The 12174-nt window shown below is 50.7% G+C and overlaps 1 protein-coding gene across 1 annotated transcript; it reads left to right on the top strand.

The window, feature by feature from the left end:
• Nucleotides 1-3604: 3604 nt before the first annotated feature.
• Nucleotides 3605-11941, top strand: LOC130482872 (retinol dehydrogenase 14-like). The gene is made up of 6 exons (XM_056855749.1): nt 3605-3749; nt 7614-7853; nt 8673-8762; nt 9146-9334; nt 11143-11249; nt 11747-11941. The coding sequence occupies exons 1-6, from the start codon at nt 3605-3607 to the stop codon at nt 11939-11941; spliced, it is 966 nt and encodes a 321-aa protein (XP_056711727.1).
• Nucleotides 11942-12174: the final 233 nt, after the last annotated feature.

A 12174-nucleotide genomic window follows, 5' to 3' on the forward strand; every position in this document is an offset into this window, starting at 1 on the left:
TCAGACAGCTGAAAGACAACAACTTTAAAATATTGTCGAAGGCTTTCACGGTCAGAGTTAATTGGTTCTTGTAGGTTATCCAGGCTGTAACCGTGGTCTTGGTATTTTCTTTCCTGACGTTTCGCCAGCAGCTGTGGCAGGCATCTTCACGATTACACAGCCCGGATAACCTACAAGAACCAAACAACAACTTTAACTTTTAATTAACAATGCAAATGTTTCTTTACATTTTTAAAATTACAGTAAAATCAAATATTCTCCTAATCCCCTATTACCTCCTGCTGCTGCTCCCAGAAGCATCCTTTCCTGCCATATCCTACCTACCCTTCCCAATTTCCCTTCACCTCCCCACCCCAATAGTTGCCTCGTCTTGGTATGATTAGTGATAAACCTCAACAGGTTGCTTCATCTAGTTACAACCCACTTGTTAAGATGTAAGAATTCAAAATAACCTGTACTTAAACCTCCTTCTTTGGAGGTTTTTAAGAAGAGGCTAGATGGCCATCTGTCAGCAATGTGGATTCTGTGACCTTAGGGGAGGGCAGGAAGGTTTGCGTCAGTGTTTGGGCTCTTGTGGCCCTTTCTTGCATGGCCCAGGGTAGTGCCGATTGCCACTTTGGGGTCAGGGAGCAGGTTTCCTCCAGGCCAGATTGGCCAGGGATACTGGAGGGTTTTTGTTTTTTGCCATCTTCAGGGCATGGAATAGGGGGTCACTGGGGGTTTAGGGGGAGGTAGTTGGAAATTTCCTGCATTGTGCAGGGGGTTGGACTAGATGACCCTGGTGGTCCCTTCCAACTCTATGATTCTATGACACTGAATGTGTTTGTTCTAATTGATGTTCTTTGGCTATATTATTGGCTGTATAACTATATAACTTATTGGCTATAACATTGAGATCAGTTTCCTGAGAGATCTGTTTATGACCATGAAGAAGACCCATGTGATTGAGCCTTGCCTGTCACATGCTTGACCGTAGAAAGTTGTTTATTCTATAGAGGCCTGAGAAGGACCTTTCTGAGGCACAGGAGGAAACAGGTATTGTAAGGGCTATTCTGATAAGCTTAGCAAATTCTGGTAAGTAGCTGTTGCAGACATTTTCCTTGTTCTCCGCTGAATAGATCGATCACATCACAAAGAGCTAAAAGTTTGACTTTTCCCCCCTTTGCAATATCCAAAAACATCTTGATGAACCTGTAGTCGGGCAGCATCCAAGTCAGTTTTGTAAATGTTTAGATTGTATTGGTTCTTGTAGGTTATCCGGGCTGTGTAACCGTGGTCTTGGAATTTTCTTTCTTGATGTTTCGCCAGCAACTGTGGCAGGCATCTTCAGAGTAATAACACTGAAGGACAGTGTGTTACTACTCTGAAGATGCCTGCCACAGTTGCTGGCGAAACGTCAGGAAAGAAAATTCCAAGACCACGGTTACACAGTCCGAATAACCTACAAGAACCAATGAACTCTGACCTTGAAAGCCTTTGACAATATTTAGATTGTATGTACTATCATCCTCTCTTATGGCAAATTTTTCAATTTTGCGAAAAGTGTTTGTGTAAATTGCTGCAGATATTATCAATGACTATATAAAATATTTTCCCGTAGAAATCCTTAGGAGATTGAAACTGGTAAGGATCACACCCGGCGTCAACACATCATGCAGGCTTTCTGCACCTAGGTACAGTAGGACTCTCTACATCTAAGTCTTTTGGTGTCATGACTATCTGGGACCAGTGCAGAACTGTTCAAAGTTTTTCCGCAGTTGCTTTGTACTTTGCAGAAGCAAAGAGAAGCTCTGCTTGGTGGAACTTTAGGTTACTTTTTTGAAAGGTTTTGTGTAATGTGTCCAAATGACCAAACACAAGCAGCAGTAACTGTCACATGAAGTAAGTAACAAATCTTCACAAGCTTTGTGCATATCCATCTGTTTTTGCCCCAGGATCTCCTCTCTTCTCAGAAGATTCCATGCTGGCCATAATTACACAAGGACTAGAGAATAAAACTGCTACTATCATACTGCCCTTATACAAATCTATGGTGAGACCACACCTAGAATACTGGGTACAGTTCTGGTCACATTCTGGTCACCACATAGGATATTGCAGAGCTTGAGAAGGTGCAGAAAAGAGCAACCAAAATGATCAGGAGGCTACAGCAACTGTCCTATGAGGAGCAGTTAAAACACTTAGGGCTGTTTACCTTAGAAAGAAGGCGGTTAAGGGGAAATATGATAGAGGTATATAAAATTATGCAGGATATGGAGAGAGCAGACACAGAGAAGCTTTTCTCCCTATAATTTGAAGCCACTGTAAGGAAGCTGCTCTAACAGTCAACCTAGTGAAGCAAAAGTGTCTCAGATTTATTTTTTCTGCCTGCTGAAAGTGTTTAAACAAAGCAAGACATTTTGGTGAATTTTTCACAAAGGTGATCATAACTCACTCAGGAAATTTCTATGCACAGTAACATTTTCTGACACATCATGTACTGCTACGTTCACAACATGTGCAAAACAATGAACATACAGCGGTCTTGGCTCCTCAGCCTTTACAAGAGCCTGTACACTAAAACGTCCAGCAACATTCAATGTTCCATTGTAGCATTGGCCATGGCATCTGTCAAGAGAAAGATCACAGCGACAGAGTTTTAGCAGTGGTGGATTCAGTTTCATAAAAAAAAAGAAAAAAAGATTTCCTCCACAAAGATATCCTCTGTAGCAATGTGGAAGCAAATTGAAACCTGTTCTTGTGTGGTGATATCTGTGGTCTCATCAACAATTACATTGTAATAAATAGCTGCTTTAATCTCTGTCACTAGTGTACATAGAACATTGTGAGCCTTATGGTCAGTTGGCAAGCGTGTATTCCCTTATTGTGTTTTGGCAAGTATGTTTTGCCTGAATCTCTATTGGCAACCATGCTTTCTCTATGGGCAATCATGTATTGTCTAAGGGCAATCGTTGTCCTTAGTTTTCGGATTCTCTATTGGCAAGCGTAGCTTCCCTGTTTGTCTATGGGCAAGCGTGGTGTCCCTTATTGTCAGTGGGCAAGCGTGGTTTGCCTTTTTCTCTATTTGCAAGCGTGTTTCCCCTGATTCTCTGTGGGCAATCGTGCACTCCTTACGGGCAATCATGTATCGTCTATGGGGCATTGCTGTCCTTATCTATCGGCAAGCGTCGTTCCCATGAGCAGTCGCTGTCCTTTGTTTGAGTCTGGCCCGGGCCCCCCGCTGCTCCAGATCCTCAAGGGCGAACGTCCGTCTCCCGGCGCTCCCAGGGCTAGGGTGGCCAGGGCCAGGCTGGGAAACGCCTGGAGATTTGGGGGTGGAGCTTGGGGAAGAGCGGGGCTTGCGAGGGGTCCCACGCCCCACGGGCCCTCCTCCGAAGCAGCCGTTTTCTCGCGGGGAGGGAAGGGGCCTCCGTCGGTGGCGAGGAGGTGGCACGGCGGGGCTTCCCGCCGGGAGGCCGGCCTCCCCTGCCCCAGCCCGGCCAAGCTGCTGCGGGACGCCCCGTCCGGCGGCCGCTGGGAAGCGTGGGCTGCCGCCCGCGCCCCACCCCGCGCCGCCGCGCCCTCCTGGACCTTGCCCCGCCGCCGCCGCCCATGTGCCGCCACCATGCCGCCGGCCCGGGCGCTCTTGGCCGGCCTGGCCCTGCTGCTGCTGCTGCTGCTGCGGGCGCGGCGGAGGCGCACGTGGCGGCCCCGCGCCTGCCCGGTGGACCTGCGCGGCAAGACGGCCCTGATCACCGGGGCCAACAGCGGTGAGTCCGGCTCGGAGGGCCGCCGCGGACCCCCGACCCGCCCCGCCTCGGCCAGAACCTCTGCTGGAGGAGAAAAGCCGCCGCCCGTTCTGGACACGCTCCGCGGCTGGGAGCAGCACTCTGGCTGCGGATGAGAAGCGCTGCAGTCTGTCTGCTGCGGGCGGGGGAGGCAGAGGCAGGACTCCTGCCCCAGACTAAAAGGGGCAGCTCTGTGGGGCTCTTTCCTCGGAGAAGAGCCAGTTGGGGGAATAAAAGCCAAGGAAAGAGGCCTTCTGGCAGGAAGGGGCTTGCAGGTGGATTGGGCCCCGCCCAGGAGAAGAGCAGGTTCCTGCAGATGTCCCCTCTGTGGCGATTTTAGGGGCCCATCCTGCCCCCCCCCCATTGATCCCCTTCCCTGGGGAGCCTGTGATGTGAGCCCAGTGTGGTTTCCCCAGGAAGTAAGCTCAGACCCCCACCCCCCAAATCTTGTTGATCTATAAGGTGCTGCTGGACTTGAACCTCACTGTTCTGCCAGGGAGAAAAGAGCAAGAGTCCAGTAGCACCTTAAAGACTAACACAAATATTTTCTGGCAGGGTAGGAGCTTTCGTGAGCCACAGCTCACTTCTGCAGCTCATACCCTGCCAGAAAATATTTATGTTAGTCTTTAAGGTGCTACTGGACTCTTGCCCTTTTCTACTACTTCAGACAGACTAACACAGCTACCCACTGTGAATTATGTTCTGCCAGGGTTACCCTCTGAACTATGAATTAATGTCCTTAAAACCTGTCCAGAGTCACAGTTCCCTCGGTCAGAAAGGAGACCTCTGGCTCTTGAAAGCTCCGGCCCTGAAAAACGTGTTGGTCTCTAACCCGTCACTCCTGGAATCCAGTTGAGCTTTTCTACAGGAGAAGAAGCTCTCTCTCACGCCTATCCTCATTTCCAATATATGGCATGACCAGATTAGTAGAAGGTACAAAAGTAAAAAGGCCCTCAGTATCTTTATCAGCATTACCAGTATAGGCTAATGGAAACCAACAGAGACCTGATTTATTATTTTATGTTGCTTAAATGATTTCCTAACTGCAGGGACATGGCCGGTGTGTGTGTGCGTGCAAAGGTGTGTCTGCTACAGGAGCAACCAGTACAAGATTGAGGATGTCTTTAACTGTAAATATTGGGGAATTTACATATATAGCTCCCCCTTTTGTTTTAGTATTACTAGGTGCAAAATATAACTTCCCCAAATTCTGTTTCACCATTAAATGTTGTAGCTTTTCTAATATGTGGGTTTCTTGTAAAAGAATAATATTTGCTTTTTCCTTGCTTAATTTATAAAATATTTTCTTTCTTTTACATGGTTCATTAAGTTTTAACATTGAAGGAGATAAACTTAAGCTTTCCTTGGCAGCCTTTGCATAAAAGATAGATCACAAGCGTTGATTTATGGGGGTCAATTCTATGATGTTGTTGCAATCAAAACTAACACACGGGTTAGACGCGTTACATTGTACACTAATTTTTGGAGATATTGGAATATTTGAGATTTTATCTGTTAAGTCCATTTGTTTATCTTCCAATTGGTCTTGCCACTCCTTTCCCCCCTTCTTTTCTCTCATATTTGTTGTATTCAATATTGCATTTAGTTTGTTTTGTCTCATGTTTAATCTTATTATTACATCCTCTTGTTCTGTTTTTTGTAGCCTTGCAAAGGAATCTGCGACATTTCCCTCAAATTGAAGTAGTGTAGTTGAATTAAGGTCATTTTCATTTACTTGCATGTGAGACACAGTAGAGCTGGTAATTGTAGTTTGACTGCTTTGATTTGTTTTCTTTGTCTGTATCTTATCCATCTTGCCTAAGTCATACTGTAGTTGGCTGGCTTTTTGATCTTTGAAAACACGTTGAACCCAGATTCCATAGTGATTCATAATACGTTTATTTCTGACAATTAGTGTAGGAATCTTCTGAGATTTAAAGCTTAACACCAGTCGTATCTTATCTTGGTTGCTGGGTAGGTAGAGTGTTTCTGATAGGTCAGTGTTTCTCATAGGTACATTTAGGATAGTACTTAAATGGTTGATTGTTATTCTTTTATAGCTCCAGTTGGGTAGGAAACCTCTTAATGGTAAGATTGTTAGGGCAATTTGCTGACCTTGCAGGACTCTGGAGATTTTAACCTTTGATAGAAACCTCTCTTTTGGTGTATGGTATTCCTTTGGTTTTGAAGCTTCTTGCATAATTTTCCCTTTTAACTTTTGACAGTCTTCCATAAGCGAATCTATTTTATGTTCCATATTTTTTAGGATGCCAAAAAGGTGTTGTGTTGTGTTTGCAATGAGGTGGCATTGCTCTGCCAGTAGCTGGTACTCCTCTTTTTCATCTTTTTCCTTTATTCCCATTTCTCCTGTTTTGTTTGGCTTGCTCTCTTGTATTTTCCACTTTCTGTCTAGTTTCTGTTTCTGTTTGGGTACATTTGTCTGATGTTCTGTTAAAGAGTTCGAAGCTGGTCTCATCTTTTTGTGTATTGCTCTGATTTTTAAGGTCACTCATATTATTGGATGGAGCAGGAGTGTCAGGGTTTAAAACACTGAATCTATTCCTTCCTTCTGTGACTTTCGGAGATTCCAGGATATCAGAAGGGGATGGTAATGTTTGATTGTTAATCCATCGCTCCATAATCTCTTTAGAGCTTTTTCTTGCTTGTTTTTCTGGGGGGGGGGGGGGAACTGTTAGTCTATGCATGAGCGTTTCTATGCATGAGCAGTGCTATGCATGAGCATTTCTTCCCCATTTTTTTTCTTATTGTTCTTAGCTTGAACTTATACCTTAATAGGAATAGATTAGTCTACTGTCTCTTTAAGTCTTTAGCTTTTACTTTTCCTTTCTCACCGAGTTGTTTTACAGTCACAAATGTTTTAAAGGACGTTTTTAAGAGAAGTAAGCCAGAGTAGCAATATCTGTAGAAGGGAGCTGTTTTGCAATTTAAAACTTTTCTTATTTAAGCCGCTGTGTGAGCAGTCCCGCTTACTCTTCTTCCCAGCACAGAGGTCTCTAACTACGGGGTGATTTATCAATGTCCTCCCTGGGTAGTTAGCTTCTGTCTTTTGATCCGAAAGAGGGTGGGGGAGGGCAACTCGCTTAATACAGCGCGAAGGTTGAGCAATTAGTTTTCGGCAGCAAACACTTTCCTTTAACTTCTGGAAGCTTATGCCTGCTACTGAAGTTAAGTTAAAGTCAGTTATGTATCTCATGCAGCCCTAAATCCCCAAGATACAAAGTTCTGTAGCAGAGCTCACCTTTCTCACTCCCACACCAGACTGAGGATGTCTTTATTCTTAGCTTAAAAGCACTCAGCCATGCTCTGGCTGCCAACAACGTTTGGCCTCGTTCAGCTCTGAGAGAGACATTGAGGCATGCCCATTATCCTATGCAAAAACCAAGGGGGAGTGATCATTAGATCCTATGATCACCAAGATTGAAATAGCAACACCATAGAGTAGCTGTGAAACTATTTTGGAATTAAACACCTGGATTCCTCTCCTAGTGAAAAGAAAAACACTTAGGAATGCTCCAGTAATAGACTTAATCTTATCCAGTACAAACCTAAGCTGGGAGAACCAAGACAGGTTTGAAGAGAAAACAATCTCCAAACGACAAAACTTCCTAACTAGTTCAATGTGAGAGTTTGCTGCATCCCATTGAGAAAGTACTGAGGATGTCATCACCTGGGACTAGGTACAGTATGTATTCACCCCCACGCACGCACACCCACCCACCTGTGGCCTGGCAACATCCCCGGCTGATGGCCTGAAGCTGATGCCAGGAGGGGCCGCGCTGCAACGCCAGGGGCTCTTGACTCCCCCTCATGGGGCCTGCCTTACAGGGATTGGCAAATGCGTCGCTCTCGACTTGGCGCGCAGGAACGCACGCACCATCCTGGCCTGTAGGGACCAAGCCAAGGGGCAGGCTGCGCTGGACGAGATCCGCAGGGCGGCCGGCAACCCCAATGTGGACCTGCGTCTGCTGGACGTCAGCTCTGTGGCCTCCGTCCGAGAGTTTGCCAGGCGGTTCCTGCAGGAGGAGCGCCGGCTGGACATCCTGGTCAACAACGCGGGAATCACAGGTGGGAAGGGCCAGGCACCCAGGCGTGCCGGGGGAAGATTCCTTCTCCCTTGCAGGGCAGAGAGTCCAAGAGGCCCCTGCAGTGCTGACCGCATCGAGGTGGTGTGGGCTCGCCCGCCACACTTGGCTCAGGAACCCTCCAGAGGCCTGATGGGGGCCTGCATCCCTCTGGGCTGGGGGTGCTCCGCTTCTCTTGTTTATTTTCCCTGGTGAAGGATTCACCCAGCGCCCTCAAGCAGCCAAAAGGGCCCCGTCTGGGGGCTGGTCAGAGGGTGGGGTGCTAGCCCACTGGTGGTCCTGAGGCACGCCCCCCCTTCACTGCCTCTGTGGGCTCTTCAGTCTGAATCCCTTGTTGTTGAGCTTCAGAGAGTCACCTGACTGCTGCCCATGTTGGAGACAGGATGGTGGGTGAGACGCCCCCCCCCCCGCTCCCACCTGCTCTAGCTGGCCCTTGTCTCACGTCCTTACTGGGATGAGGCCGAGGGGAACTGTCCCCTTCTTGGATGGGAGGGGCCAGCAAGGGTTCAAAGACAGCAGGTGAGGCTCATTGGTTTACTTTTTATTTATTTAATTCTCTTTTACCCTGCCTTTCTCCCCACTGGGGACTCAAATCAGCTTCTACCGTTCCCCTTTCCTCCATCCTGTCCTCCTAACAACCCAGCGAGCTCCGATGGTATGAGTGGGGATTCAACCCTGGGATCCTAGCCCGACACTCTAACCGCTACACCGCACAGATTTAAGGAGCAGCACAGGTTCTCTGGTGCCAGAGAGGGTATCAGCCGCTTGCCCCCCCTCCCAATCTTCTTCTCTGCCTCCCCAGGCTTGCCAGTCACACCCACCGCTGAGGGTCTGGAGCTGATGTTTGCCACCAACGTCCTGGGCCCCTTCCTGCTCACCAACCTGTTGCTGGGTAAGGCAGACTTCTCTCTCGTGCCATGGGCCACGCCAGGACCCCTGGGACAGTCACTGGGGGCTGGCAGCCTGGCTTCCGTGTCCTCTCCTTAAGGCGGAGTCAGGGCCCCGGGAGGGACACCTCCAGCTTCTGAAACACAACCTGGCTCTGGCAGCAGCCGACCCAACAACATCAGCTTAGCAAAGGCAGGATATCTGCTGCATCCATCCACGGAAGCTGGAAGCTTGCTGAGAGCCGAGGGCACGGGCGCCTCTTGGGGCAAAGGGTGTGCTGGGGAGAGACCGCTGGCCCAAGGCCTCCTTCCGTCATCCCCACCAGGGGACGCCTGCCTGTGCCCTCTCTCTCTGGCTCTGAGTCTGCCTCCTTCCCTATCTTTGCAGGCATTTTAAAGGCCTCCGCCCCGGCACGGATCGTTAATGTCTCCTCCTTCGTGCACCACAAGGGGACCGTCAACGTCAAGTTCTTGACCGGTGAGGAGTGGCCGAAAAGCTTCAGCCAGGCCTACAACAGCTCCAAGCTCATGAACGTGGTCTTCACCATTGAGCTGGCCAGGCGGCTGCAGGGCACAGGTGAGCACCGGGGTGCGCAGAGGAAATTTCGGTGCCGCATCCCCCCCCCTCCCAAATTAGTAAGGTCGCGGTTGAAGAGAATCCACAGTGCCGCGTCTTCACAGTCTGCTCTGGGTCCAGCATGTTCCAGCCGGCACACCCACCACACACCCCTGGCACAGGTCCCTCCCCTGCCAGCTTCTAGTTCTGTGGCCCCCACCCTTTCCCAGTCTGTATGCACCTTTGGGATTGTGACACAGGGTGGGGGTGAAGGTCACAAAATGTTTGCCACAGGAGGCAAAGCCAACCTCGAAACAGCTGCCACAAACGGAGGAGCCAACCACAAAACACCAAAGAGTGAAATTATGCATAATTCTAGCAGTGATTCTTCAACATTTCAGGTAGAAACTCTTCTTTACAGGAGGCCTTTTAAAACGAACATATTATTCGAAAATATTTTCTTGCTTACACACGGATCACCTTCAGTCACGCAATGAAGATCCTTGAGCTGTGGCGGCAGCTGCTGCCGAAGCAGTGATTTTTGAATTTGCACAGCCAATCTGGTCTCCAGTGGCCAATCAGAAGCCCTGCTGGGCAAAAGCCCCACCTGGTCCCACCCACTGTCTCAGCGGGCACCAGGAAAGGTGTTGAAGGGCACCACGATGGCCATCGGCACCACACTGGGGATACCTGTTCTAGGCTAACTGATGGGGGGAGGGCCACAGAATTCTCTAGACCCCCCTCTGCCCCCGTCCCATGTGTAGCCTGACTAGCCCTGTGCTGATTGCCTGCCTTTGGCGTATCCCAAGTTTCGACCACTGGAGATAAACTTGTCCCCTTCCTAGACTTTCCTAATCAGCGGAGAAGAAAAGGAGGAGGAGGAGGAGTTGGTTTTTATATGCCAACTTTCTCAGCCATTTAAGGAAGAATCAAACTGGCTTACAATCGCCTCCCCTCCCCCTCCCCACAACAGACACCCTGTGCGGTAGGTGGGGTTGAGAGAGCTGTGACTAGCCCAAGGTCACCCAGCTGGCTTCATGTGTAGGAGTGGGGAAACAAGTCCAGTTCCCTAGATTAGCCTCCACCGCTCATGTGTAGGAGGTGGGGAATCAAACCCGGTTCACCAGATCAGACTCCGCCACTCCAAACCTCCACTCCCAACCACTACACCACACAGGCTTCCTTCAGCTTAGGAAGGGTGCTGCTCTGAGATAAACGGTTTGCCCTCCCCGAGACCTCTTCAGCAGAGTGCGAGAGACCCTTGCGTTGTGCTGGAAGAAGGTTGGAGTTCTGGTTGGGAGATGAGCGCTCAACCCCAAGGATTCCCCCATATTCAAAATACCACCCCCCCAGGGGCTTCCTGTTCAGGCCACCTTGGGGCATCCCTTGGCTTGTGGGGCTCTGGAAGGAGCTGCTCCACTGGAGACCCACGCTTGGGTTGCCCGGGAAGTGAGAAGCAGCATCTGGACCCAGGCTGCTGTTGGCTGCATCCCTGGAGCGGGAGGAGGCCTGGGGACCCCTGGAACTGGCCCTGCCTGGGGCTTTGTGGGAGGAGGGGAATTGCGGCAGAAGGGGTGCTGTCAGACCTGCCCCTCCAAGCCCAGTTCTCCCTTTACAGAGGGATCCTTTTTGGGGGGGGGTGCTTTGTTGTAAAGAGGGCGGTGTTGTGGAGGGGTGAACTCTTGACATTGTCACCTGTGGTGCTCAAGCTCTATAACAGCCCTCCCCCCCCCAGCCAGTCCCTGCAGCTCTCCTGTGCTCCCGATGCAACAGAAGCCCCTCCACCTTGGCCTGGGACACCAGGCAGTGACGACCGGCCTCCTTTGCAGGGGTGACTGTCAATTCCCTGAACCCGGGGGTCGTCAAGACGGGCATCATGCGCCATTTCCACTGGGCGATCCGCCTGCTATACAACATCTGCGGCATCTTTATGCAGGTGAGCAGGGTTAGAGCTAAGTAGCCTCTGCCCACCCGCCCGGGACCCCGAGGAGCCTTGCCAAAGCAGGGTAGTTGCAGCAATCCCCAGAGTAGGCAGTGGCAGAGCATCCAGGGAGGGGGCATGGCCTTGGGAGAAGCTGAGCGTGGCACACTCTGCCCTTTTTAGAGGCACAGGCAGCCTCTGCTGGCTGGCATCGACTATCCCATGGGTTCCTGGGCTATCCCCAGCCAGGCATGCATGGAAGCAGCAGATGCCCAGCTGGCTTTGTGGCTGGGCTCTTGCGCAGGACCCCATCCCGCTCCTGTCCCAGGGCTAGCCAAGGTGCCAGCCTGTCTCTGCCTCAGAGGCCGGGGTGGGTGGGGGTGGAAGCAACAACTTGGAGGCAGGGTCCTCTGAGGCGGCAGAAACCATGGAGACTGGGGGCTCCAGGGCGTCCACCCTCAGGGTGGAGGAGGCATTTTTGCTGACTTCTGCTTCCTGCTGCCCTCTCCCAGTCAGCAGAAGAGGGTGCCGTCAGCACACTGTACTGCGCCGTCTCCAGGGAAGTCGAGGGCATCACAGGCAGGTACTTTGACAGCGACTGCAGCCTGGCGCTGCCTTCTGACCGTGCCCAAGACCCAGGTGTCTCCCGAAAACTCTGGGATGCCATGGAGCAGCTGACCGGCCTTGGGAACGGCGAGACCAAGTGAGACGGCACGGGCCAGCCCCGCCTGGCTGCTCCTCTCTCTCTCGTAGGCCCATCCGGCTCTTTCCTGGGCTGCGGCTTGGCTTCCTTGGGGCAGGGCCCCGCTCCGCCCCATCTCCCCTAGGGGCAGTACACCAAGGGCTGGGACAAAACCCCAGTGCGAAACCTGACTTTTCCACTGCTGCAGCACACGACGGGATTGACACTTCCATGGAGCCATCTAGTACGACCCCCAAG

This window comes from Euleptes europaea, chromosome 9, assembly GCF_029931775.1.
Source record: "Euleptes europaea isolate rEulEur1 chromosome 9, rEulEur1.hap1, whole genome shotgun sequence".
Lineage (NCBI taxonomy): Eukaryota > Metazoa > Chordata > Lepidosauria > Squamata > Sphaerodactylidae > Euleptes > Euleptes europaea.